Raw genomic sequence first — 26,375 nt, 5'->3', positions numbered from 1 at the left:
TCATGTAATTTGAGAAAAAAACAACAACATATTCTTAGCTCTGGAGACAAACAATGCCAAAACATGCAGTGAGTCATCACCAGACATTAAGAGGACAAAGTCTAAGTTACTAAATCTAAATTCCACAGCAGTGAGTCAGCTGCTAGTGTGGGAAATTCAGAGAACCAAAAACTAACCCATGAAATGTTTTCTCTTTGTTTCAGAATTGATGAGCCAGCTTCATGCTGAACTAAAGACAGTAAATACTTTAAAAAGCCCACTGAAACTGTACTGAACAGTACATTTAAAGGAAGAAAATGCTACTGTCATAGGTGGCATTTTTAAGTGTTGTGTTCACATTCACCTTATTATACACACACACAGACACACAGACTCTCTCTCTCTCTCTCTCTCTCACACACACACACACACACACACACACAACAAAACAGAACGGAACATATCATGATCAGGTCCAAAATATAAATATGACTTTATTTCACAATCCCGAAAGAGATCAGCCATCCATAAAAGGAATGCTAAATTTAGTCTCTTCTCAAGTCTAAACTGGATATATTTTCAGCAACGTACAGTAATTCAGTTTCAAAATAAGCAAGATCATCCATTGTCTAAACACCATTAACAGTACAGTAAAACAATATGGTTCACATACATATTTACACATTTTCTACTAATAAAAGTTTTTTTTTTTCAGATTTTTGAATGCTGGTGCTAGTTGTTAGTTCCTCGTTGATAAAAAAAGACTTTCAATGTACTTGCTTAATGTGGACTGAAAATGTATCCACAGAAAATCAAAAGACACACTTACAACTGTAACTTTGTTTTGTGATGTTCAAAAATGTTCTTTCTAAATCAACTGATTTAAAACGGTTTACATTCATTTCATTTTGTTTGAAGGTTGTGATTTTCTCAACTGACCTTTTGAGAATTGTCGGAGAGTTTGGTTATCTGTGGAAGACTTTTGAACTCTGAATGGACAATAATTTTGCATTTTACTGGTACTTAAAAAACATCGTGATCAGGGGTGAGATCCTGCAGCATCTCAGTCTGTTGTCAAGTCAGTTATCATCCAAAGCAATAATAAAACTACCTTTGTGTTCACGTATATACAAGATCAGTGTGTGCTGAGTTTCCAAAGAGCACCATGCCATCACTGTTCAGTATAAAACCTGGTTGAGTCAATGGATGAATCTTGACATCTTGTCCTATTAGCACCAAAAGGAAGTTTAAGTGTAAAAATAACCAATACCTTTCTCAAAGAAAATGCTATGCCACCAGTGTTAGTGTGAATATCAGTAAATGTCTTTGTGCTGAAATTTCACTGGCGAGTTATTAAACTGAAGAGCTTCTCATTCGTGGGTAATAAAAAATAAAATCCTGATTCACCAGGAGTTGACAACAACCCCCTTATTCAGACCCTGTAAGAAAAGCTATCTGTAAACAAAGTCTTCACAAGGGTCAAGCACCCGAAATTGTCTTAGGCAAAAGTTTGAGTGGGATCCGATGACTGTTTATGAGTGGTTTTCCAACAAAAGCAGAGAGGATGAAAGAGAAGAAATATTTGGATGATTTAGCATTAACTAACACAGTTTTGTACTCAGAGTATGGACATAAAAACTGGCAATATTCAGTTGACACCTCTGACATGTGATTTCTGTGAAGAAAAGAGAGGTCTCATTAGCACCATTAAAATGTACAGTAAGTCAGAATTTGTGTAATCCTATGATCAAGTGTTTGTTCCCACTGAAGCACCTTTCCGACATAAAGTAAGTGCTAACAATGATGAAGACTTTACTGTTGCAGCATTTTATGATTTCTCATTCTGATTCCTCATTATTCTAAGTTTTTAGAGAGATACTTTCCTTAGATATGTATGCCATTTCAATCAAAATAAAAATGCAGAAACACTGTGAAATAAAAACAAGGTTCATGCTAAACTGGTTAAGCCCCTTTCACACATGCAGTCTATCCCTGAAATATTCAGGAACATTTCCTGCATGGGGTTATACGCGTGAATGGGAGCAGAGACCGAAATTCTGGAAAATCTGTACTGTCAGTTTCCCAACTTGAAAATGCTGGTACAGCTGTGGTGTGAATGAAAGCAGTAATATTGCAGGGACAGAAGAAGCTTTCACATGGAGCGAGCAAATCAATCACTAGACTCCAATGATGACGCATTATTATCATATTACATGTTAATGGTTGCCATGCCAATGTTTTCGATGTGTACATGTACATACGGCCTTGCCCCGTCTTATTTACCTCAATCGGGTTTTATGAAAGTTGGCAATCAAAAGTGTTGCATTACCGCCATCTGCTGGACAGCACCTTGCCCCATCTATTCTGGCATTGCCATTGCATGTGTAAAAAGGTGCAAGACGGAAATGTTCCTGAATTTAGCTGCATGAGTAAATAGTGAAAATCACTTGCGGTGCCTGAAAGGTTATCCCAGTTTTACCGGGAACTATGTGTGAAAGAGGCTTTATATATCTCTATTTGTACATACATATTTAGGCCTATGAATTGGGACCTTTTTTCAAGTTAAGTTTCGGAAAATAAAAAAGTGCTTCTTAATATGCCATACATATTCTGTGAATAAAAGACAAACCATCCAGATGTGGAGAAAACAAACAAAACAACAAACCAAAGAAGTACATTTCTTTCATTAACTGCCAGCAGACGTTAGAGGCAGCAGAAGGAAAAGCACAATGCTACATGTGACAATCTGTAGTAAATATATGCATGATATTAGTCTTATTTTCTACATTATGTAATGTATGCGTTTGCTTAACAAAAGGTTACAGTGAGAATGGCACCAATGTAAAAGCCAGTAAGATTCATCTTGTGGAAAGAGAACTACTGGCTGAAATAAAAAGCATAGTCCTACTGTACAACATAAATTCTGAGCGTCAACACATAATGCAGGTTATCATAGAAATCTTGCAGTAAACAGGCTTACACCAGGAATTAAATAGAAATAGTTATGATCACAATAAATAATCACATCTTTTTTGTTCTTAATCATGTATATAAAACCAGTTTAACAACATCTTTAAAATGCTTCAAAGCACCATCTCTTTACAATAAAAACCAACACCGAAAACTCACAGTTAAAAAGCCAACAAACTTTGGTCTTCCTCATCACTTCGAAGGCAGAGACAAAGGAGGACAAAGTGAACAAAAAGATTAGAAAAGCACAATGAAAACGACGTAAAAATGAGAGTAGCAGTTTGAAGTTGACTGAGGTAAGGCAGAAGCACAGGGTGTAGGAGTTTTCTGTGTGTGTGTGTGTGTGTGTGTGTGTTTGTGTAAAATATGTTGACTAAGTCCAGCGATTGTAGGGGCCCGTCACTTGGGTAAGAGCATAAGGGGATACGGTGATGACACCATCCCTCGGAAGAGTCCATGCTTGACGTGTGGGAACATTCATCCTCCTCCTCATCTCTTCTGCCTCCTCCCCCGCCTCCTCCTCTCGCTCCGCACCTCCGGCTCCATTGCCATTCTTCCCCACCTCCTCCATCCTTAATCTCTCTGCCTCCTCCTCCCTGTCCCGTTCCCGCTTGGCCATTTTAGCATCCCACATAGCCATTCCGTGGCCTGGCTCATTCAAGGACTTGTGCTGGTAGAAGACCAGGGAGATGCGTGTGGGGTGGCTCCGGTTTGGCCTGAGGATAGGAGTGGTGGCGTGGAGCTCCCGCCGTGCGCACTCGATCAAGATGGAGCCATGTGATGGTGCCACGGCTACTCCGCCTATATCGTGGTCCAGGAAGTTGTGCTCGCTGTCTGACCACACCTCTTCCTGCTTAACTTCCTCTGGTTCAAGGGGGGTCGTTTGTGGGGGAAGGGGGAGAGATGAGAGCGGAGTGAGGCCGTGGCCCCTGACCTCTGCGCCGACATCTCCTGCAGCCCTGTGGAGTCCATTGAGCCTGCTGAAGAGGCCCTCAGAGGTAGGTCTGGGGGAGAAGGAGGAGGGAGGAGGAGCACTCCCAGTGGGGGAAGGTCTCCGCAGAGGAGAGCAGTGCACCTCGTTGGGCTCAGTTTTAAAAGAATGGGGGTAGTCATTAAGGGCATGATGTGGAGGTATATGTTCTGATGGGTGCCCAAACTGGTTTTTGGGAGCATTCTGGTCACCACATGTAGAAGAATTACCATTAACTGCTTCATTCATTGTCTTATAAGTGAGAGCTAAACCATTCTGTCCAAACTGGAGGCCAGGCAGGCCGTGATGGTTGGGGGAGATGACCTCCCTCTGTGGGGTGACCCCTGTACCCGGAGTAGGATAGCTGCTGGTGCTCTGGCTATAAGTGCTGGGTTGATTCCTCTCTGGTAGGTACCTTCCAACGCTGGCAGGTCTGGGTGGTAGTTTGTAAGAGCTGTAATAGGCCTGTGGGTCTGTTTCGAAAGTAGAATATACATGTATAGGATGAGCAAAAAAAAAAAAAGAAGCTTTCCGACCTCAATTAATTTCTTATTAAAACACATGAGCAGAGACTTGGATTTACAACCTTTGTTGGGGGTTTCACTTTTCACTTTCGCAGGAGTGAGAGGGGTTAGCCCGAGCTTCTTCTCCATCCGCTCTGCTTGAGCTTTCAGACGAGCTTCTTGTCTTATCTTACGGGCTGATTTCACTGGCTCAGCCAGGAGACGCACCTGATAAATACAAAAAAAATAAATGATTTAAAGACAAATATTTGGTGCATATTTTTTTGTATTTACGTTTGAGTTTGAAAAGCAGAAACCTGACATCAGAAAAAATAGCAAAAGTTGCTTTGCTGTCGCTCACCTCTCGGGGAAAGGAAGATAGAACTTGCAGAGCACCACTTTGCATCTTGGCCCACTGTCCTTCAACATGACCAAACTCATCCCTGTCAGAGATCTTGTATAGTGGCAGAACGTGGAGCTGCTCATCTTCTGGTATGTTACGGACTGCACGGTTATCTTCCTTGGTTAAAGTGCAAACCTGGAAAAAAGGACATTAAACAAAAGGCAAACTGTTTAACCAAACAGTGGGCCATATCCAATCAATACTTCAAGAGATTGAACCAAAACTAGAACCAATTACATTTGAAAGAGGTTGGGTAAGTGTCAAGTCATACAATATAGAATTAGGTAGCATAGTGTCACTCATAGCTTGCTTACTACAGTGCTGCCATTATTCATGTTTTGAGTGTCCTTGTGAGCGTGAGCACAGAAATCCACACAGGCTGTGACTCCTGAAAATGGACGTCCTTCCCTCCAGCCCAGTCGGCAATCTGCCCCTGAACTCTCATTTTCCACCTAGCAGGGATGAAAAGACATGAGAGGAGTTTGGTTTGTGGTGATGACAAACACTGGATTCAGAAATTAACAGAAGAATGAAGCAATGGACGGAGAGAGACAGGCAACAAAAACTGTCAAATTATCATGATAAATGATTTAAACATACAAACAGATTTAATATACTGTGCTTCACAAAAGATAAAAAAAAATTGAGATAGATGTTAAATAAAAATAAGAAAAAAGAATATGCAAATCAAGAAAAAAAGATATTTAAAAATCAAACTACAATACTAATAAATAGTGTGAGAACTAAATAAAGTATAGCCATAGACTTCAGTGATGGAGAGACAACGAATGTTAGAGATAGAGTGAAATGCAGAGATCATAAACTGTGAGAAAGTCATCAATGTCAAATATGAAGCAAGGGTGTGCAGTAAAAAAGCTACTTAAAATCAATTCTATGAATATTAGCCTAAGAGAGCCCCGAACTATGAGCAATAAGTATGGCAGCTGTTTAATTTCTCATACCTGGTTTTGAAAGGCTTCAGGAGCCAGTCTCTTGTAGAGTGGTGCGATGTCAGAAGCAAGATTCTGAAGATTGTTCTCTACCTTCTCCTCCTTAAAGCGAGAGTCAGAATGAAGATGATTGATGATTAACAGTTAATTTGTAGTCCTTCTACAGGTATGATTGTCATGTCCAACATCTGCCACTAGGAGGCAAATGTAGGGCGTAAAGGTAAAATGTAAAGAAGCCACAGAAATTATGCCATACAAAATACAGAGAAACCAAACATGATAACAAGAATCTAGCACTCTGATTATTGACCAAATATTATCTCACATCTCTATAACAGCAGGAAATATAAAACATAGGACAAATCGAGATTGATGATTTCCACTAGGATTTCTGGAAGATGACCACTCCCTCACCTCCTGCCGGTAGTCTCCAATCAGACGGAACTTGCGGGGCACTTTGCTACGAGCAAACTTACAGCCATTGAAGTACATACTCCAGGAGCAGCCAAAGGAAAATGAAGCTCCACAGGTGTCCGGGTCTAAACCCTGGCATGCGCACGTACGACTGTAGACACGGAGTGGAGGAAGGAAGATAAAGAAATGGACAAAGCTAATAAGAAGTAGCATCATTGCAAAAATATAAAAAGAAACACTCACTCTTCGTTGAGCGCGCAGCGGCGGCTGGTGGGGGAGCCGTATTTAAAGAGTGTATCTGTGAGCTCCCGGTAGAGATGGTCTGCCACCGGTCGATGGATTCCCTCCCACGCCAGGATGAGGATGACCAACACGGCAGAGTCACAGTGGTGCCCTGGCCTCTGGCGGACCAAACACAGCAGCTTTTCCTCTTCACTACTGCGCCGGATCACCTGTCAGATAATGGTGCGCACACACATACCCACTGATATCACAAAATTATGGATCCCACTGGGGTTATGATTAGTGTTGTGATGAGCCAACAAAAACTACAATATTGGATGTAGGGCAATTGTTTAAAAATGGTTATGTTAAGGTACCTAATGTCTAAGTTTAGGGATGAAGTTAAATTTAACTTATAGAGGACTGGAGTTAGGTAAGGGTTGAAGTTAGGATTAGAGTCTGAGACAGACTTCAGGCTCTGCCCCTACAAACACTATAGTGGAATCCACATGAGGAATGCATTAAGCATTAAGTGAGCAGACATATTCAAGACATCAAGGAATACTAACATGGACACAAACACCAGCCACATACCCATTTAGCTATTGGACAGCCCTGGGAGCTCTTTCCTTCCTTCCCAGTGTAAACAACAACTTCCAACCTTACTGCATTTCCTTTGGCACCATACCTGTGACACACAAACACACGTAAGAGCAACTTTTATCAGAAATGTGTATTATACACCACAGCACTCATATCACTTACAATACATATTCGGTAACATACAGTACTACTCAAGCTTGAGGACGACTGACAAGACACAAATCCTCCTGCATTGATAAATACTACATAAACACTTGTACTCACACATGCAACCAATAAAATACAGACTGCAGTAATCAGTTCAACATTGAAGTACAGCAACAAGTGCAGATACACTCAGAAAATTGACTTGTTTATATTCCTAACAGTTGTAATTACAACAAATACTGAATTCCTTAGATTAAAAGATTAACTTGTTATTGAAAAAGTCACTGACTTCTTTTTTCAGTTCTCAGTGTGGCTATAAGATGGACTGTGAACCTACAGTTGTTTTAAACTGACTGTCATCTTGGTTTATGGGCCCCCAGTCTCAGCTCTGGGGGTGTTTCCTGTTTCAACATGCTAAGTGTGTGTTGTGTGTAAATGTATGTAGCTGAGACAGAGGGTGCACACGTGTTGCGCTAGCTCAGCAATGCTTAATTTTAATGACAGACTCTTTGGCTGTAACCTCGCCCCATTTCACCAAGCCTGTGGTTGGCTAGCAAAAACAGAGAGGTCAGTCTACCTGTTCTCCATCAGCTCCCTCACTGCAGCAACACTAGGTCCTGCCCCAAGGTGAGTATAGTAAGGGCCTTCCTCCTTTTCAATGATTTGGTCTGTGAAAAAAAAGTCAACATCTGTTGGATATCGCAGCAACTTTACTTATTGTAGAATTGTCCTTAAAATTGCCCATTGGCCACATCATTTCAGAGGCTATTTTCATAACTAGAAAGCCACAGGTTTGATTGACCTGATGTTTCTGGAAGAGGGGCTGCAATGTACAGAGTAATGGGTCAAGAAAGCAACACAAAGGCTGTTCCAAACATAGCAGAGAAATGCATCTTTTTGCCTGAACTGGCCCTTTAATCATTCATATGCGTGTGTGTGTGTATGTGTTTGTGTGTTTACGTGTGTGAATAAGAGAGACACAGAGAAATAGAGTTAGTTTGAGGTCAAAGAACTGTAATATTACTTGAAAGCAATTTTTTAGGTCAGATTTAGTCACAGAGTAATAACGAATCTGATACCAAGGTCAGAAATACAGACTTTACTTATTTTACAAAAATCTTAAGCAGCGCCAACTCACCCATGCATTGACAAGAAGGAAGATCAGACAGTTTTTTGGAAGGTGTATTGAGCAGGTTCTTGGTGGGGGTGTCCAGATAACTCATTGGAGACTCCAGAAAGCTGTTGACGCTGTTCTTGGATGGAGTAGACTCCGCAGAGTGGCCCAGATCTGTATCAGCAGACGTGGACAGGACAGTGATGGGTCCAGACCTCTCCAGCTTGTAGTAGCCCTGCTGACTTGGTGGAGGGGACTGCCGAGCCCCTGAGAAACCATTAGCCAGTCCACTGTACCCAGTGTTGTGGCTGAGGGAAGCAGTATTGGCTGGGCTGGGGTTAGGATCAGCACCGTGCTGCGCTACCTGAGTAAACAAACGCCTTTCACACTCCTGCCCCGGTCCTGCAATATAACCATTACATGGATTATGGTGGTGGAGTGGACCATTTGAAAGGGACCATGGCTGGTTCTCTTGACCAAGAGTGTGGTTCATCCTTGTGAGAGTGCTGTAGTTCTGAGTCTGTGGCCTTAAGAGGCCTGTATTGTTTGCATTACTGTGATGGATAAGTTGCCTCTCTACCTCCTGAGCTTCAGCTAAGTATCTCTTCAGGTCAATTTGAGCCTGAGGCAGAAACAGGTTCCTCTTGTGGGAAAGACCTGATTTCCCCTGTGGAAGAGTCTTCTGGCCTCTGCTCCTGTTGGGCGTCTCACCGTTTGGCATGCGTTTTGAGAGGGGGGTCCTGCGGTTAATTCCCTCTTGTAGCCCATCATTTATCTTCTTCTTCCTGGGCTTGGAAGGTGTAGCTTTTGTTTTCTTTGTGAGGGTCTTTTTCTGACTGGGTGGTAGCTGTGAGTTGAAGTTGTATTTGATGGCTGACACAGGCATTCCTTTTGGAGGACTGTTCTCTGACTGCAGGTTGTGTCGGGACTGGATGATGAAGGCCAAGTCAGCCAGCTGAGCTGCCACCTCCTCCTCATCTCTGTTTCTCATTTTAACAACCCTCTCTCTGTCCTCCCCAAACAGCCTCTCATGATCTTTACTGAACCTTATGTCACTGGGATCTTTATAGCTGCATTCTGACTTGATGACATGAGAGCCGTAGCCCTGCTCTATCCTGCTGCAGGGTCTTTTATCACTGTCTGAGCTGGCCTCTAAGAGGTCCTGCAGAGACAGCGTTGTGTTGGAGCTTGGCCCCTGGGAGCACTGGATGACATTCCCTTGTCTGGCCACAGGAGGGCGTATAACTGATGTCTGGTGAAGTGGTGAGCTGATGACCGAGACTTTATTATAGCGGATAGCTGCTGTGGGTTTGGCTTCTTGCAGAAGTGTATTTGTATTGGAGGTTGTTAGTGGGGCAGCCGCAGAAATGGGATGTTCACACTTACTTTCAGTTTTATTGGACCCGGGGGTTCTTTGAGGTATAGCTGCCAGTTGAGTCAAGGCCTCAATAGCAATAGCCTGATCAAAACTAAGATTTCTCCTCTCTGCCAAAGACTGCACGCTTGGTAGCAAGTCATTTGGAGGAGGTTCATTTTTGATAATCTGGGGAGTTTTTTGCAGGTTAACAGGAGTGCTTTTCTGACACAAGTCACTCTTCAAGTCCTCTGGCTCTTTTTTAACAAAGTGCAAATCTGGTGGTTCAGTTTTGATGGAGCGAAGAATGGAAGAACGTGAGCTGAAAAGTTTCTCCTCCAGTCCCTTCCTCTCTGTGACAGACAGACACACCACAGCTGCCAGCGTGGACAGCGAGTCTTCGCAGACCTCATCCTCATCACTCAGCTGTGTGGTGGCCTGTTCAGTGATCCACACCCACGGCTCCTCCAGTTTGATCTTCTTTAGTGGAACTGACGTGTCATCTGGAGGAGTCTTGGGTCCATCCTCAGAGCAGTCTTTAGGGATGGCAGCTATTATAGTCCTTTGAGACTCTGATACCATCATAGTCCTTTGATATGCCGACTTTGGATCAGAGTGCGACCCGGTAGTCATTTTAGCACCGTTGGGTTTTGTCAGGTTCTCAGCAGAACCATTCTGAAAAGTCACAGAAGAGCATATGTGTTGGTGAAGTGCAATGCTGGTCAGCTCCAGCTCGGACTCTCTTTTAATAAGTGCCGGCCGTCCGCCTTGGTCCGAGGCCAGGTTGTGATTGAACAAGTGGGTAACGGGGGGCGCTTCTGTATGAGGTATGTGGCCTTCCTCCCCCTCATCCTCCTCTGCTGCCATGTGGGTATCATCCATCTGTGCCTTGCCTTTGCCATTTACCGACCCACTTTCTGTAACCACCTGAGATGGAGAGACAGAGGGAAAAAAACAAGGAGAGAGAGGTGACTCAACAAGCTCTGGCAGTAAACAGTGATTCAGCTTGTTCTAAACAGTCATGGCACACAGCACAACAGATTGCCTCCCAGCATGTCGTGAGCATCTGTTGCAGCCACTATCAAGGCTGTGGAAAATATTATGGCATGTGAAAACAAAGAATATGCTCTCTATAAATCTTGCAGAAACGGATCTCTAAACAAAGCTCATAAAAAGTTAAACTGCGTTAGTTCACGGCTGAGGCTTCAATCAGGACTATATTCCTCCCTGAGATGTGGAGTTTTTAGAGCCACAGACCCCCAGGTAGCCGAGAGCCAACAAGTAAACATTTGGAGTCACGCACAGTTCATGATTGCGTCACTGCCGGTGGGTCACTGAGGGCATGTAGACAATATGCACATACTGGTTGTGTTTGTACTCGGTTTTGTGGGTGTGTTCCTGAGCATGCATGCGTGTGCAAGCACATGTGATTATTCATGCAGCTGCCCTGCCATGTTAACCCTTGTGCATTGTCAAGTGAGTAATTAAACAGGATCCCATCCAGACCCAATGGAGTTGCAGCACTGCTTGGCCCCTCAGCTAACTGCCAGCAGAGCTATAACCATCCAAAGGTCCACAGTATTGATATATTTATTAGTTCCAGCCATGCTGATTACACACTACCACACTGTCTACTCTATTGTAAACTAAATACAGACAGTCATAAGCAACAAAAAATAAGAGTAAAGTAAAGCCCGTTTGATATACTAAATCTAGTCAATATACAGTCTCTATGTATGTAAGTGTTCTTCATCATCTTGAGTGAGCATATGATCAATTGAAGTCATGTCAAGCTGCTTCTTATTTTAGGATTTAACCCTGCGTCTCATTCAGAGCTAAAGCCTTCAGCAGTGGAAGTCTGATTAAAAATGTTGCAGCGTGACAAAGATAAAAAACACTGCATCATGTGCCAAGACTCAGCTGACAAAAAGATCTCAAACTCGTGTGCAGGAGCTGGAGGATATGTGTACTGTAAATGTGTGTATTTGTGTGTGTGAGAGAGAAAGAGAGAGACATCCCACTTTCCCTTTAATGACGGAACACAACTGCAGGGGATCTGGAGATATGTACTTTATCACTGTTTATCTGGCATAAAAACTCGACCACCGCCACTGTTTTAATGCACTTAACAGCAGCATGTGCACCCCAAACTGACATATCAAAAGTCAGCAACATCAACACTTCAATATAAACCAGATTCCTATGAACCCACAGACTAAACACAAAACACTTGAGTTCATCAGTTACACGTGTTCAACTTTATTCTTTCTATTTCCATCAAAGTAAAGTTTATTTATGTAGCACTTTACATAGACATTAGTCACAAAAAATTCAAATAAATAGAATATGTAGTTTTACAGTATTAAGAAACTGAAACAAAGGACAAAAATAAGTAGACCATCTTTGAGTGAGGTAGGGCAATAACAGTCTAATGGACACAATATGAAAAACTCTAAGTTCTCCTCTCTGCTTTTCTCAAAATAATCTCAAAGCCAGACTGCTGCTGAAAATCAATCAAAAACTTGTGTTGGGTTTGGTCCACATTAAAAAGCACAGAGACATCCTGGACTTGATGAGATGAAAACAGTGGGTTTGAGTTTGGTACAAAGCAGCTAGTAGAGTAAAAACATGACATTGCACATGTGAAGGCTGCTGAGCAGAAGCATAAACTGTCATTCTTGATGAAAAAGGCTTTGAAAGGTGAGGTGTGAAACAGCCTCACCACTACTCTATTGCACTCATAACAATATTGCGTTTAATTATAATTTGCTAGTGCTTATATTACTATATATTCTATTATTATGTTTGTGTATTACATTATTAACATTAGTATAAACATTCAATCAGATGTATGTTTAACTGTGATCATTTATGAACAGAGTTTGGGGTCTGTAGCTGTTTCTGAGACTTTTAAAGCACAAGAATAATCATACATTACAGTTTCTGTCTCTACCTCTTCTGTCTGACTGTCCCACTGATGGTTGAGATTATTGAATTTTTTTTCATATTTAACTCAATTGTAGCTGTGCTGGAAATATTTCAACTGCACTTTGTTTACATTAATGGCAGGTTATCTGCAGGAATACATTGCCAAAGGCTGTTTATTAAACTCTGTTAAGGTGTTTTGTGGTGGATTTTTCCTTTAAGTAGATGTTGTTTGAATATGCAAGAAGAGAACAAGTGGACATAACATGTTGAGACCAGACATGATTAACATGGTGGAGCCAATTCATGACCATATCTTTTAACTGATGTGGTTTTCCCTGATCCTTTTCTGATCCATCACGCTTTCTCTCCAGTCCACTGCACTCTCCACAGCAGTTGGGACGGTGCCATTAGAAACGCTGCTGATGCAACAGATAGTTGGAGCAAAGACTGAGGCAATACTGAAGCTGCCAATGCAACAGAGTGAGATACTCGCTCTACACATCATGTGGAAATGGGTGACCGCCACATTCAAATAGGAGAGTGAGGAAAAGAGTGAAAAAAGATTGGGAAACAAGAGAGAGGGAGAGAGAGAGAGAGGGTTAAAAGGCGGTGTGTCTGTCACAATAAACTGCTTTGAATGACAAAGCGACGCTGGCTGGCTTCCAGCACTGCACCAGTCACACGCGTGTCTCTGTGCGTGTGTATGCGTGTGGCTGATTGTTCATCCATTTGTGCATCCGAGTGTTCATGATCCAAAGCTGACATCAAAGTACAAGCCCTGTTTTTAATTATGTTACATTTAACCTTGTGATAACAAAAAAGCTTAATGCAGGATGTAAATGTGGAGTCATGTGCTCTCATTTAGTCACTGGGTCTCTGGAGAGAGCAGGGTCTGTGATGAGTTAGGGCTATGTCTTTGTGCTGTGTCTGTTGTGTCTGCCTTGGGGCGCCCAAAGTCACTCACACGGTACTGTACTGCTTTCAGTGCAGTTCTTTTTTCTGATACACACATGTACCCAACTTCTCCTAATGACTGTTGGAAGCTAGATCAACAAAACATTCACTGGAGTATCTAAGGGTGAGTGCTTGATAAACAAACACACGTTCAGAGACCTACCCTGGCAACAGAAGTGTGACCGTCGCTTGAATCCTAACAATCCTCTGTCTCCAGAGAGAGTAGGGTCTCTGAGGAGGTTCTGAGTTTGTAGTCGATCTTGATTCAACACACAAACACACTCACATGTACTTATAAACAAGTACACATCACACACACACACCTGAATTCAAACACATGGGCTGAACTACTCTGACAGAAAAGAGTGTTGCTACACTTTCCTGAAATGAATTCTGCATTACTTTCATCTGTGTTGAGCTTGTTCACTTTGTGGCTGTGCAGAAATCACACGTTGTTGAGGGGGGGTCTAATGCTCTTACAAAGAGATGCTGAAAAAAGCATGCTTCCTTCCTGGCTTAGAGTATAAGCAGTGGTTTATGCGTGTTTCTCTGAGCATGTGAGAATTTCCCTCATTCATAGAGTTGAGCGTTTCCTGTCTCAACATCACGAGAGTCAACACACTGCTTAAAAAGCAAAAAAATGGTGACAAAAGAAACTTGAAAGAACTGGCTCACAGCAGATCAGCAGGAATCTCAGCCTAATCAACTATAAAATGATACAGATTAAGACTGCATCAGTAACAGGAGGACCTTTTCTACAAAACCGCACAATAATAATACCATTACTACTGCAGCCAAACGAGTAAAGCCTGCCAAATTACAAATTACGACCCAGGGCTTACAAGCACTCCACTTCTCTGCTGAGCACCGTCAGGAAACAGCAGGTGCAGAAATATGGCTGTTCAAAACACTGCAAGAAAGAAAAAAAGGGGAAGCAAAGGGGCTCTTTATAAAACTACAGCGGCTAAAAAAGACATGCGATGGGGGCAAAAAGAAGAGGGGTGTTTGTTACCATGGAAACTGACCTCTTTGTTGCTGACTTTGTTGTCACATCCTTTAAACCCACCTGGAAAAGACAAGCCAAACACTCAAACACAGAAGCCCGGGTCCTCAGTGCTTCAGCAGAAACAATAACAATATATCAGCTTCCAAATAAAGCGCTCCAATCAGCTAAATCCAGGGTGGCAGAGAGAGAGACAACCTCTAGGTGAGCTCCACTGTAGCTGACCCATCTGCAGCGAGACAATAGACCCCGGGGCAAACACTCCGGCTGCGTTTACCTTGTCTGTCCTTGGAGGAAGCCCCTCCAGTTTAGGCAGCATATCCCTAAAAGGTATTGGTGGCCATCTTGCTTTGCCTCCTTCAGCCTCAAAAGAAACGCTGGCTACAGTAGCCGCGTGCAGGGCAAGCTCCTGGGTGTCATGACTAGGGCGACTGTGAGCCTCTGTAGCAAAATGCTGCTACAGCAGACGCGAACACACTCGCTGCACACACACAGACGTATAGACACACACACATATGGGATGCCTTTCGCAGGAGCAGACAGAGTCTCAACAGCCAATGGCGTGAGGACCTTAGCAGCTTGTAAATTATCTTCCATGCCTAGACTCTCCTAAACAAAGGATCCCCTATGTGGGCTTTTTACTCCAGCCCTACGCACATGGATTGGAGGGAAGCTGTGGAATGGACACCGCACACATGCTGGATCTGGATTACAGGAAAACAACTCCATTGCCTCTGAAATATGAACCCATGAAACAGCACACCAACACTCCTACTGGGACTCGTGTGTTAGACTGAATCAATAGTGCTGTAAGTTTTAGTCCGTTAAGCTATTAGAAAATCAGAAAAATCTAATCTTCAGCCAGAGCAAATTGATTAACAGCTTCAATCTCATATCAAGCAAAAAAAAAAAGCAAGAAAAAGCAAAATATTTGCTACTCCCAGCTCAAGAAATGTTTCTTCTCCATTTTTTTTATCAGTGTAAATGACACATTTTTGGGTTTAGGCAGTTAGTTGAACAAAACAAGCAATTCAAAGATGTCAGCTTGCCTCTGGGAAAGTGTAAAATATATTTTACTATAGTCTCACAATTTATAAACAAAACAACACATCAATTAATCAAAACGTGTAACTACTTATAATTGTACTTAAATTTATAGCTGAAGTGTGATCGGTTTGACTCTTCAAGCCAACAGAGAAAAGCTGGGCTATGAAAATAAACAATGCTCATAAGCAAAACACTTCTTCTCTTAAAGGCACAGTGTACAAGATTTAGTGGCATGTAGTGGAACAGACTAGACAGAAATTATATATAATATTCATAAGTATGTTTTAATTAGTGTTTAATCACCTGAAAATATGAATCATTGTGTTTTCGTTAGCTTAGAATGAACCCTTTACATTGTAACCCTCCATGTTTCTACAGTAGCCCAGAATGGACAAACCAAACATTGGCTCTAGAGAAGGACTTTCGTGTTTTTCACAAGTTTTGTGGCGGATTGAAAGGCAGCGTCTGAGGGAAGGGGTATTCATTTGGTTGCAATGTGCAACCTCAACACTAGATGCCACTAAATCCTACACATGGTACCTTTAAGAAGAAACCAACATCACTGTGACAGTGACACTGGTGACTACTCAGCGAGTGTGTGTTTACATTTGAAACTACACCCCTACAGACTTAAGACATGGTTTATTATGTTTAGTATGAGGTGCTGTTGTGTGTCCCATCAGTCACAGTGTGTAGCCTGTGATGTCATGCTATGCTCTTTAAACAGTTACAGTATGATTTTCTGCAGCACCTCTGATCGCATCATCTAGAAATATTGGGAAGTTTGTGTTGCAAGCGAGGAGGAGGATGTTCACAGCATCCATACTGTCATTCCTCTCTGTCTCTACTGTTATTCCTCTCATCTCTCTCATATTTCTTTCTTTCTTTCTAAACGATTCCCTGAGGAAAAGCTGTGGTTAGAGAATAAACAAGGAGAAAGAGAGCAAAAGACAAAGAGAGAAAAATGTTATGAGAGAGTAAAGTACGCCCCCTCCTCTTTTTTTTTTTAAGGCAACCATGTGGCCAAGACGCTGAGGTCACACGAGGACAACATGAAGGCAGCTTGAGCCAGTGCCTGTCTGTTACACTCAACTCACCAACCTCAGCCGTGTGTTTGATTGTGGAGGCAGAGAGTGTGCATATTAATCCAGACACAACAATGAAAACTATGTAAACATGAAAACATGCAAACATCAGCATGACACAAATGTTCCAGCACATCATATGGTGGAAGATCCAGTCATTATTGGAGGATCAAGCTGTAAGCCATGTCAAAACCTCAAAAGGTATTCATAAGCATGTTACAATCCAATAGGCCTGAATTATAGCCAATACGGCACATGATCAAATGCGGGATAAAGGATAAGAGCCGTTCAGAGAAAGCCAACAAAACTTACCCAGTTCATTTATAAACACTGACATTTTCACTCAATATTAAGATTTAACTACTATGTTTTACTGCAAGTATAATAAAGATGTACACTGTTAGTCTCATGGTGGCCACACGGTTGTTTATCACACTACAGAGTTCAACAGTCGGTTAGTCAGTTAGATGCTGAAGACTTATCATGGTCAAACTCCTGCACGGTGTGGCTTTCAGTGTAGGTAGACTTTTTCAAACATTTCCAAAAACCAGTGGTTTGGGTAAACGCCACACTACAAACTAGACTTTATGGATGGATTTTGTTATGGTGGTGACTGCTGAGTGCAATTGTTTTCTTCCATTCATTTGATTTGTTTTGTAAAAAGAATGATTATTGTATATATGTGACTGCGCAATCAGCATAAAAATGACTAATATTCAGCATAAGTCATTTTCCCCCTGACAGCAATAATCACAACTTCCCTAACACACGCTTTAAAACAAACACAGATGTAGACTAAACACTTGAAATACACACATGCATGTGTGCGGTGTGCTGAAGCAAACTTTATTCCCACAAAACAATATTTCTCCACACACTGTCAGAAACAGAAAGCCACATTACAACAACATGTACTCTGCTGTTTAATCACAACGCGGATTACTGACTCCAGATTTAGACTCCATGTTGCCTACTCATGTGTGCATGGTAGATTTTCAGTGTTTGATCCCAAGATGAACAAAATAAACTTGTATGAACACCTGCAATATCAGTGTGTGTACAGTTTCATTGCCATTTAGATCTGCTGAAATATTTCACTCCCATAAATAAAGAGTCATGTCCTGACCTGCAGGATGCACGGCACTCAATTTATAATACATTACATTTTATTGCAGTAATGTGTTAATATTATATTGTAAAAGGAGCAAAGCAGTTATCTAAACTGATTGATGTTTTGAAAGGGTTTTAAACACTCTGATTAGGTGTTAAACAAAAGGTTCTCACTATTAATAAACTATTAGCAAACTGTATTATAAGTTATGATAGAAACCGAAATTGATTTACTGCAGTTGGTGCCACACACACAAAAACCAAACATTTACCAAAATGTTAATGGTCATATTCATTGTGGCAGTTATAGTTGAGCTCTGAATGGGAGCTGTCATAGGTAGTCTGACAGGTTTGACAATCATGTCAAAGTCTACAAACTAAACTGTTGAACAGGTTATACCAAGTCAAACAATAACTCAAGCTTGTGATACAACTAACAGCTGCTTTCATGTGATTACCAACTGCCATGTGTTCCTGAAGATGAGGATGTTACCTACTCTACAGTGTTTAATGTAATAGTACGGGCTTTCTAAAACTATATAATTCAATGATGAAATGTAATCACATAGAAATAGAAATGGCATCATCACTTCCTGTTGATATGGTGTGTGTGTGAAGAAAAGTAAACAAACAATTTGCAGTTTTCCTCTGACTGTTTTAAAGAAACAGCTGATTCTCTGAAAATCTATTATATTGTTCCACCATGATAAACTTTATTCCTCACTACTTGTGAAATTTGTCAACACACACAGTTTTTAAAACATTACAGAGTATGCCTAATATAATTTAGTGCATTGACTGTACTGTGCGTCTCAGCCTTTGAGCCATTGCTCCTCCTGCAGTCATTCCATTTCCTCATCCAAAAATACCCCACAACTACCAACAATATTCCACCGCACCCTTAATTTGCAGCCCTTTAAGTGTCTTGCATGTTTTTCTTCCCCTTTAACAAGCTGCCCAGCTCTCATTAGGAGCAAGCAGTCTGGACATTAATCACCCTAAACTACAGTACATGAGCATGCAAGCGAGGTAAAGAAAGTCGTTCCGTGGCACAGTCGTAAACTGTCTCCGACACATCTGGAGGCTGACCCACTGGAGACCGGCCCAGTGATGGAGCTGTGCCAAATGCGAATGTTGCCAATATTTGTCATTAATGCTATTACTGCTGACTCTAATGTAAACTTGTCTCTCATTTGCATGGAAAAGCTGCAGGTCTTTGGAGAAGTGGAGCAGTTTGAGAGAATTTCCCTTCTTCTTTCTTCTCTCTTTAAAGTTGTTGCTCTGTAGCTACAGTTATAATGTTAAGTGAAAGGTGGTGAGCACAGTGAAAGAGTCAGAAGAGGAAACAGCAGGTTGGACAATTCATGGAAGAGATGTGTTGGAAGTGCTGAAGTGAGTGGTGACAACCATGGGGGAAAAAGGTGACTCCATGCTTGGATCTGTCCCCATACAGCTCATCTAGTCCACGCAAGCACACTGTCTCACACACTCCGATATATCTTGTTCAGGTCAAAGCCCAAAGACCTGACACACAAATGTATGAGACTAATAAACCAAAACTCATATTAGCATTTGGGTCCTGCGAAGCCAGATTAAGGAAGTATGAAAACTGGTTTTCCTTGAAGGGAACCTTGAAACCATAAAGTCTGTGTAACCCGAGAAAAAGCAGCAGTATGGCCCATATTCAGCACCCCCGAGAGACCAATCACCCATCACACTACTAACTTTTCCAAAAGAATATGTGGACTCTTTAACTTCTATTAAAGGATTACTTTGACATTTTGGGAAATCTGTTTATTCGTTCTCTGGCGGAGAGCTTGATGAGGATTGATACCAGCAGTTGATTAGCTTAGCGTAGCAAAAAGACAATAGGAAAGTAGGGGAAAAGCTATTCTTGCTCTGTCCATATGGGTTGGACTAATTCTTGGCCAGGACCAGTAACTTCCTGGTTGCCTGGCAACTGCTCAGAGCCAAGAAAAAGTCTGGTCCCAAAAAATAGTGAATTATTTTAACACTTACATTTTTGTATGAATTAGACAAACAAGTTATAAAGTGTACAGTAGTGAGCTTTACATGCACTGAGGCAGATCGGATGGGCAAGAAACAAGCTAGCTGATTCTATGTTTCTTGTCCTTGTGCTAAGCTAGGCTAACCAACTGCTCGCTCTATGTAGTCTTTTATTTAACGGAGCTGTCTCAATTAGTCGGTTTATCAATTAGTCAACTGACAAAAACAAATCAAGCAACTGTTTGATAACTGAATAATCAAATGAGTAATTTTTACAGAAAAATGCCAAAAGTTAGCTGGTTTCAGCTTCTCATAAGTGACCATTTAATGCTTTTCTTTGTCAAAAATTATAGTAAACTGAACATTTTTGGTTTTTGGACTGGTCAAAAACAACAAGACATATAAAAATGTCACTTTGGACTCTGATAGCTATATTACAATTATTATTATTAAGAGATATTTTTCACTACTTTATGATTTTTTAAAGACTAATTGATTAGTCAAGAATCAAGAATCAAGAGATATAGAAAACAATCATTAGTTGTTGCAGCCCTAGACAGATAAGAGAGTGGTATTCCTTTTCTCATCTATCTCTCTTCCAAAAAGTGGACTTGAAAACAACTGCTTCCTGCCCTCTCTCCTACATGATCTCTGCCCCCTCAGCAAACACACAGTCATACAAACATGTTCGTAGCCTTCACACTTCCTGTATGAATAGTTTGTAACCCACGGGTGAGCCTAATTTAAGGATGCAATGCACATTCAAATACACACAAACACAGAGTGGGTTATGTAACATACTACAACCTCACTCTTGGAAGGAAATGTGCACCATGCAAGACCACACCCTAAACCCACATGGATTCAATTTAGGGGAGGACAGCGGCTGCTGGACACAAAGGGACAGTGGATCCCTCCAACTGTCACACCTACAGTCTATCGAGGAGAGGAGGGATGAATTTTAAAACCTGAACTTTAAAACCTTTTATTTTATGTTTCCTATAAACTTTACCTCTAGTGTTTTGTCAGTAGATATATAAAACAAACATATATACAGACATTACAAACAATTATAAATTCTTCCTTTAGATGTGGTGTTGACTTTTGAATTTGCTCTGGGTAAATATAGAAATAAGTGTTTTCACCTTGGGAAGGACAGTAAAAGGTGAGTGGGTCTGTCAGTTTATGTAAACACTGACACACTCACGCTCACACACACACACACGCTGACCTGAATGCACACACAAACACACACTATGCAGGCAGAGCAGCCCGGGGGCCCCAAAGCTGTTCACAATGAGACAGGAAAAGGCTTACTTAAGTTTGTGCTAGTACAACATGCTGAGTGGGCATGTTGGCCATATGACTGCACGTGTGTATGCATGCACTCACACACATTTACAGACACAAATATGCACAAGTGTGCAGATAGATGCATGTACAGTGGTGCATTTATGATTTATTGCACACACTGTTCAGCATCAGACAAAAATAAAGAGTGATGAACAAAGAGAAAAACGGACAAAGCAAAATGATCAACAAGCCATTCATTACAATGAGTGGATGGCATTCTGGCCAAATAGGTAAGAGGCAGTTTTTATCGGCTTCAGGTGTATGAGCTATATTCTAAATGAGGTGGGCCAATGCATGAATAAGCTCTGGTTTCTCTAGAAGGAGGCCATTGTGTGCCCTTGGTAAGATTTGAGTGGCATTTCTTTTGGGGGGCAAAGTGAGGATTTCTTTTCACCCAGAGAAACCAAGTGGCACGACTTCAAAGCTTATCCAGGGACTTAGAGCCTCACAACAGTCAGGACACGGCACAAACTCACAGATGCAGAGAACCTAAGAGGGCTCAGGAGTGGAGCATTAGTGGTACAAAGTTTAACTCTACAAATATCTTGCTGCCATGTGTTTATACGACTTTCAGCTTTACTGTTTTTTGAAGAAACGGTATTAGAAATGGTTGGCAGCTTAATGTGAATTAAAGCAAACAGACTGCATCTGAGTGGAGTCCCCCATCATTAAATCAATGTCTCTGGTTGGATGTAAGCCTTCAACCTGGTACACTCTTGGCCATACATCTGCGGATGTATTGCGTGCTCTGGCCAAATGACAGAGCCCCAAATCAAATAAAACAGACATTTCCCCCTCTTTCACAGAGCCTTTTTTCTGGGCCACTACCCAAGCCCTGCAGCTATTACAGATAACTACCTCACAGGGTTGTTTTAAATTTAATTGGCTTGGACCAGGTTAACAGAAAAAACAAAGCAGCCCTAATCAGAGGCAAGCCCGTGTAATAAAATGCGTGTCTGTGCCGAGGAGGAGGAGAAGTCTGCGGAGAGCGAGTAGGCTAAAGCACAGCGCACTATGCTTGGTCATAACAAGTTGGCTCTGTTAAAATGTTGGCAGTGCCTCTGACATTTCACGAATCTTGCACCCTCCTCGCTACCTCGGCCCCCTTCTGTCCCACACATTTACGTAATGAAGAGGAAAAAAAAAAAAAGAGAGCGTGGAGGTGCATCTGCCTTCAGCTCACTGCCAGAGTGCCCACATGCGTATGTGGAAGAATCTGTGCTCATTTTTGTGAAAGGAGATGATTTTGCTTTCAGTGACGAATGGAGAATTTAAAGTGACACATCAAACTCTATCATGGCTCAGAGAATTTGTTTGTGCCATCTGTTAAAGGACCATTCGTGTTTCATTGAATATTTTGGCATGTTTAAATAATGCACATTTTACATTTCTGCTGACAATTTTTTTACAAGGTTTCCTACCTTACAGGCAGCTAGTTGTTGTATTGCACCTCAGTACAGCGTGACAATCAATTTGAAGAGACTTATAACTAGTTTGAGATAGGTAATGCACCACAGTGAACAGAATTGGCTATGTTACAGCACGTTATTACAGTTTGGTAACGCAGTGCATAGGGCTGCGATGATAACCTCATTACTGCAGTCATGTGATGCCAACCGTGGAGCTCATTAACGTCATCACTGCAAAATGTTTTAATTGCCAAACACAACCAGATGGTGATAATTTGGAGAATCTGTGTTGCCTTGGCTTGCTCCAGACACCACGCTGCAAGACCTTGGACCTGCAAAAACTGTGGCATCGCCCAGGGGGATGTCAAAAAGTGTAAGCGCGGCAAGTGACCTGGCATCCAAGTTAGGTTAAAGGCTAACATCAGCTGACCAGCTCTCTCATCAAGTCCATTGACAATAAACTAGACTAGCTAAGACTGCTTTTATCAGAGACAGGTGTACAAATGTAGCGATCATCTCTGCACAGCACTCAACATTAACAAAGGTTCAAGCAGTCAAATGTAGAAAAGTTTGATATCTAATTAATTTAATTCTATTTTAGGATAATATTATATTTATATTTATATGGTTAAATATACTATATTGTGTGTTTATATATTTCTATAAAGAGTGTTTTGTTGGGCAGAGATCAATCAATACATCTGAATAAAATAAGAGCATTTGTATGTATGCAGTCAGATTTATGCTTGTTTGAGAATATTTTACAGTATCTTGAAAAAATTAAGATTTACTTAATCATTAGCAGTGCTCAGTATTCTTAATAGCCTTTGTACATGTGGCAGATAGTAAATAAATCAACTCATTTTCTTTTTTAAAAATTCTTTTCGGAATAGATACCTTTATTCAACAGTAGACAGGAAACATGGGAGAGAGAGGGGTGTGTGACATGCAGCAAAGGACCTACGGCTGGGATTTGAACCGGGGACGGCTATGTACGTGGCATGTACTCTAACCACTCGCGTGTCCTAAATCAACTAATTTTCTACCATGTTGAATAGGATGAGATTGTTTGCATAACAGTATAACGGCACAGTACTACAATATATGGTGATTTATTGCAATTAAAGAAATGTATCTAAAGCAGAATGTGGCTCATATTTTTCAATCCTACTGATATAAAGAAGAGCTTATACAGAGTATTATTACACTGCTGCCACGAGTTGATCAGCAACATAAACAAGTAGAATTATCTCACTGAATGTGTTGATTGACATTGCACAGAGATAATGCAGGTATTTTTACCATGTTTGAGGTGTTCGTCTCTTGTAGATAGCCCTAGTTGCTTGCTGCTGACCCTCCATAAGCAGGATAACCTGCGTAGTTTAACCTAATTACCTGGATGTAGGTTACCGGGTTCAAAGCTTTAAACCCATCGTAGTGTGTGTCTACTGGTTATCGTCACTAATCCTCATTGCGACACTGAGAATACTCCATCAGACAACCGTGGCAGGTCAAAGGTCAGCAACAGACAATGAGGTCCCCATGGCAACCGTCTGCGCTGAAGACCTCCAGTGCTGTGTGCGAGAGAGGGGGGAGTGGGGTTCAGACCTGACAGGCGCATCTGCTTGGAGAAATCACCCTCACTTTACATTAAGCTGCTTCCCTTTGAGGACAATGAGGGTGTTTTGCTGCATGATGACGTGAAGCTGAAATATATCTAAGTACACACACACACACACCCAGCCATATGACTAAAGGCTGATTTATGATTCTACGTTGGGTCAACGTCAAGCCAACGGCGTACTTAAGCAGAGCCCTCTGCGTCGCCGTGAACCCCCATGCCATCCCCTGACGTGCATCTCCCCAGAAATGTAACTACGCGTTGAGGCAACGCAGACCGTGCGGGCTGTGATTGGTTTGCTTGGTAGCAAAAAGAGTAATAATTAATAAATAGAACTATGTTGTGTGACAATCATGTGCATTCCAACAAAACATTGCAGAAACTCAAAATCTTCGAGTCAAAATAAATCTCATTACACTTAAAACTTTCACTTGTTTCAAGCACATTTTCACTTGAAATAAGTAGCTCAATCTGCTGTGGAGCAAGTTTTTAAAAATAAGAAGTGGCCATTACACAGAAATTAAAGTGTGAAATTGTCTTTGTCATACCTGGGAAGGGACTAGAGACACCGCTCTGGCAGTGAATTGCACCGCGACAAAACACAATGCGATGGAGAGACGCAGGACTTCGAAAGGTGCACCACAGCATCGGAGCACCAGTGTAGTTAAGGCGTGGAGGTTACATAGAAGCATAAATCAGCCTTAAACGTCCACATTCAGACAAACATACAGGAAATAATCATTCAAATTAACACAGGCTCAGCTTTGAATATCTGTTATAATTCCAGACAGTCACCCTCGGGTGCTGCAGGCTGCCCGTCCTCCATAACAGAGCACTGTCTGAGGGATTGGCAAGTGTTTTCCTGATACAGGTGTTATCTCAGCTGGGCTACTCTTCTGGCAAATGCACTGCAGCAGAAAACAGAGGAGTGGAAGAAGCGCTGGAGATAAATAAGTTTGCAGGAGGAGATGGACTGAGCTGAGCTGGCTGACTGGAAGCATGCAGGTTACTATTTGTAAAAGTATAGTGTCTGCAGCTGTATTGTACTGTGAATATGTCATTATGGTGCACCTAAAACTGACCTAAATTACACCTCACCAGGTACACGGCCTTGAAAAAAGAAGACACTCACATGTGCAATGCTATCTGTGAGAGCTGTGTCATTTGCATTGGTCAAAGAATCAACACACATATTATAATGTGTAGCTCCACTTAAACAAAATGCAAGAAAAAGTGTTTGAAACTTTTATGCCAATATAATTTCATGCGTTTTGCATTAAAGTAATATTTGCTCTTCTCCCACAAACACCTGTAAACACTATACTGGTAAATGAAGGATGTGTTTGCATATCATAGCTACATTATAATGAGGAAAAATGAACAAATGGAAATGTGTTATTTGAAAAAATGGCTTGCATCTTTAATTTCTTCAGTCAGTGCTTCAGTCAGGAAGGGTTTGTGCTGGAAGTCAAATCAATGGCCAGAAATGACCAACTGTTGTCCAACTGTTTGTACAACAGCTCACTTCCTCTTTGTTCACATGGGGATGATGGCTATGTGGAGCAATTGGTCCTATTTTGTTATATTAATAACATTATCTATGAGTGTTGACATCTCCATAAAAAAGTGAGTCAGCTATGCAGCCTACAGCTTTAAACATGTCAGGACTGTTTCAGTGAAATTCACTATACAAATACAGGAGCTTTTGCACTCTATGAACTGAAATATTTTGTTTCCACTGTGTATGTGCTAGTGTTTGTGTGCATTCAGTGCCAGGTCTCAGCATTGCCCCCTGTGCCCAATACGAGACAAGGCCACGAGGGGGCCATCAAGCCTGAGTGAAACCAGACATTTTTAAAAAGAAACCTCCTCTCTCACTGTGCTTGCTGCATACTCACACACAAACCACAGACGCTCATGGCTAATGGTTTTTTTTTTTGCATTTTGCCTTCATACATGTCACTTTTACGCTGTTGAATCTGTGTTGTATGTTGTGTGACTAAACCAAACTAAGCCATAGCCAAATCAACCATAGCCAGTATGGCAAAAACAGGAACATAATTCACATGCCACTACATGAACAGCTCTCCTTGGCCTCTGCCCTTTCTTTCACAATCTTGAGGAGTTAGAAATGTTTGTTAGTTGGAAGGGTGTGTGAGCTTGATCTTCAAGACTGGCCAGCATATATTAACATATTACTCACACTAAAAGTACACAATACAACACATA

The 26,375-nt window shown here is 41.5% G+C and overlaps 1 protein-coding gene across 2 annotated transcripts in view; it reads right to left on the bottom strand.

Annotated features, from left to right (window-relative positions):
- Positions 1-448: 448 nt before the first annotated feature.
- The window catches only part of tet1 (tet methylcytosine dioxygenase 1), a 31,562-nt gene continuing 5,635 nt past the window's right edge, over positions 449-26,375 (bottom strand). For both annotated transcript variants that reach the window (XM_053332818.1, XM_053332819.1), the window contains exons 3-12: positions 8,300-10,556; positions 7,739-7,829; positions 7,006-7,099; positions 6,433-6,641; positions 6,190-6,340; positions 5,788-5,877; positions 5,140-5,277; positions 4,784-4,960; positions 4,506-4,650; positions 449-4,392 (exon numbers count right to left, since the gene is read on the bottom strand). In XM_053332818.1, coding sequence (XP_053188793.1) covers positions 3,323-4,392; positions 4,506-4,650; positions 4,784-4,960; positions 5,140-5,277; positions 5,788-5,877; positions 6,190-6,340; positions 6,433-6,641; positions 7,006-7,099; positions 7,739-7,829; positions 8,300-10,556 — 4,422 coding nt within the window. In that variant the 3' untranslated portion in view covers positions 449-3,322. The remainder of the gene's footprint in view (positions 4,393-4,505; positions 4,651-4,783; positions 4,961-5,139; positions 5,278-5,787; positions 5,878-6,189; positions 6,341-6,432; positions 6,642-7,005; positions 7,100-7,738; positions 7,830-8,299; positions 10,557-26,375) is intronic.

The sequence above is a fragment of the Scomber japonicus genome, chromosome 14 (genome assembly GCF_027409825.1).
Source record: "Scomber japonicus isolate fScoJap1 chromosome 14, fScoJap1.pri, whole genome shotgun sequence".
Lineage (NCBI taxonomy): Eukaryota > Metazoa > Chordata > Actinopteri > Scombriformes > Scombridae > Scomber > Scomber japonicus.
This window is presented reverse-complemented; position numbering and strand designations above follow the sequence as displayed.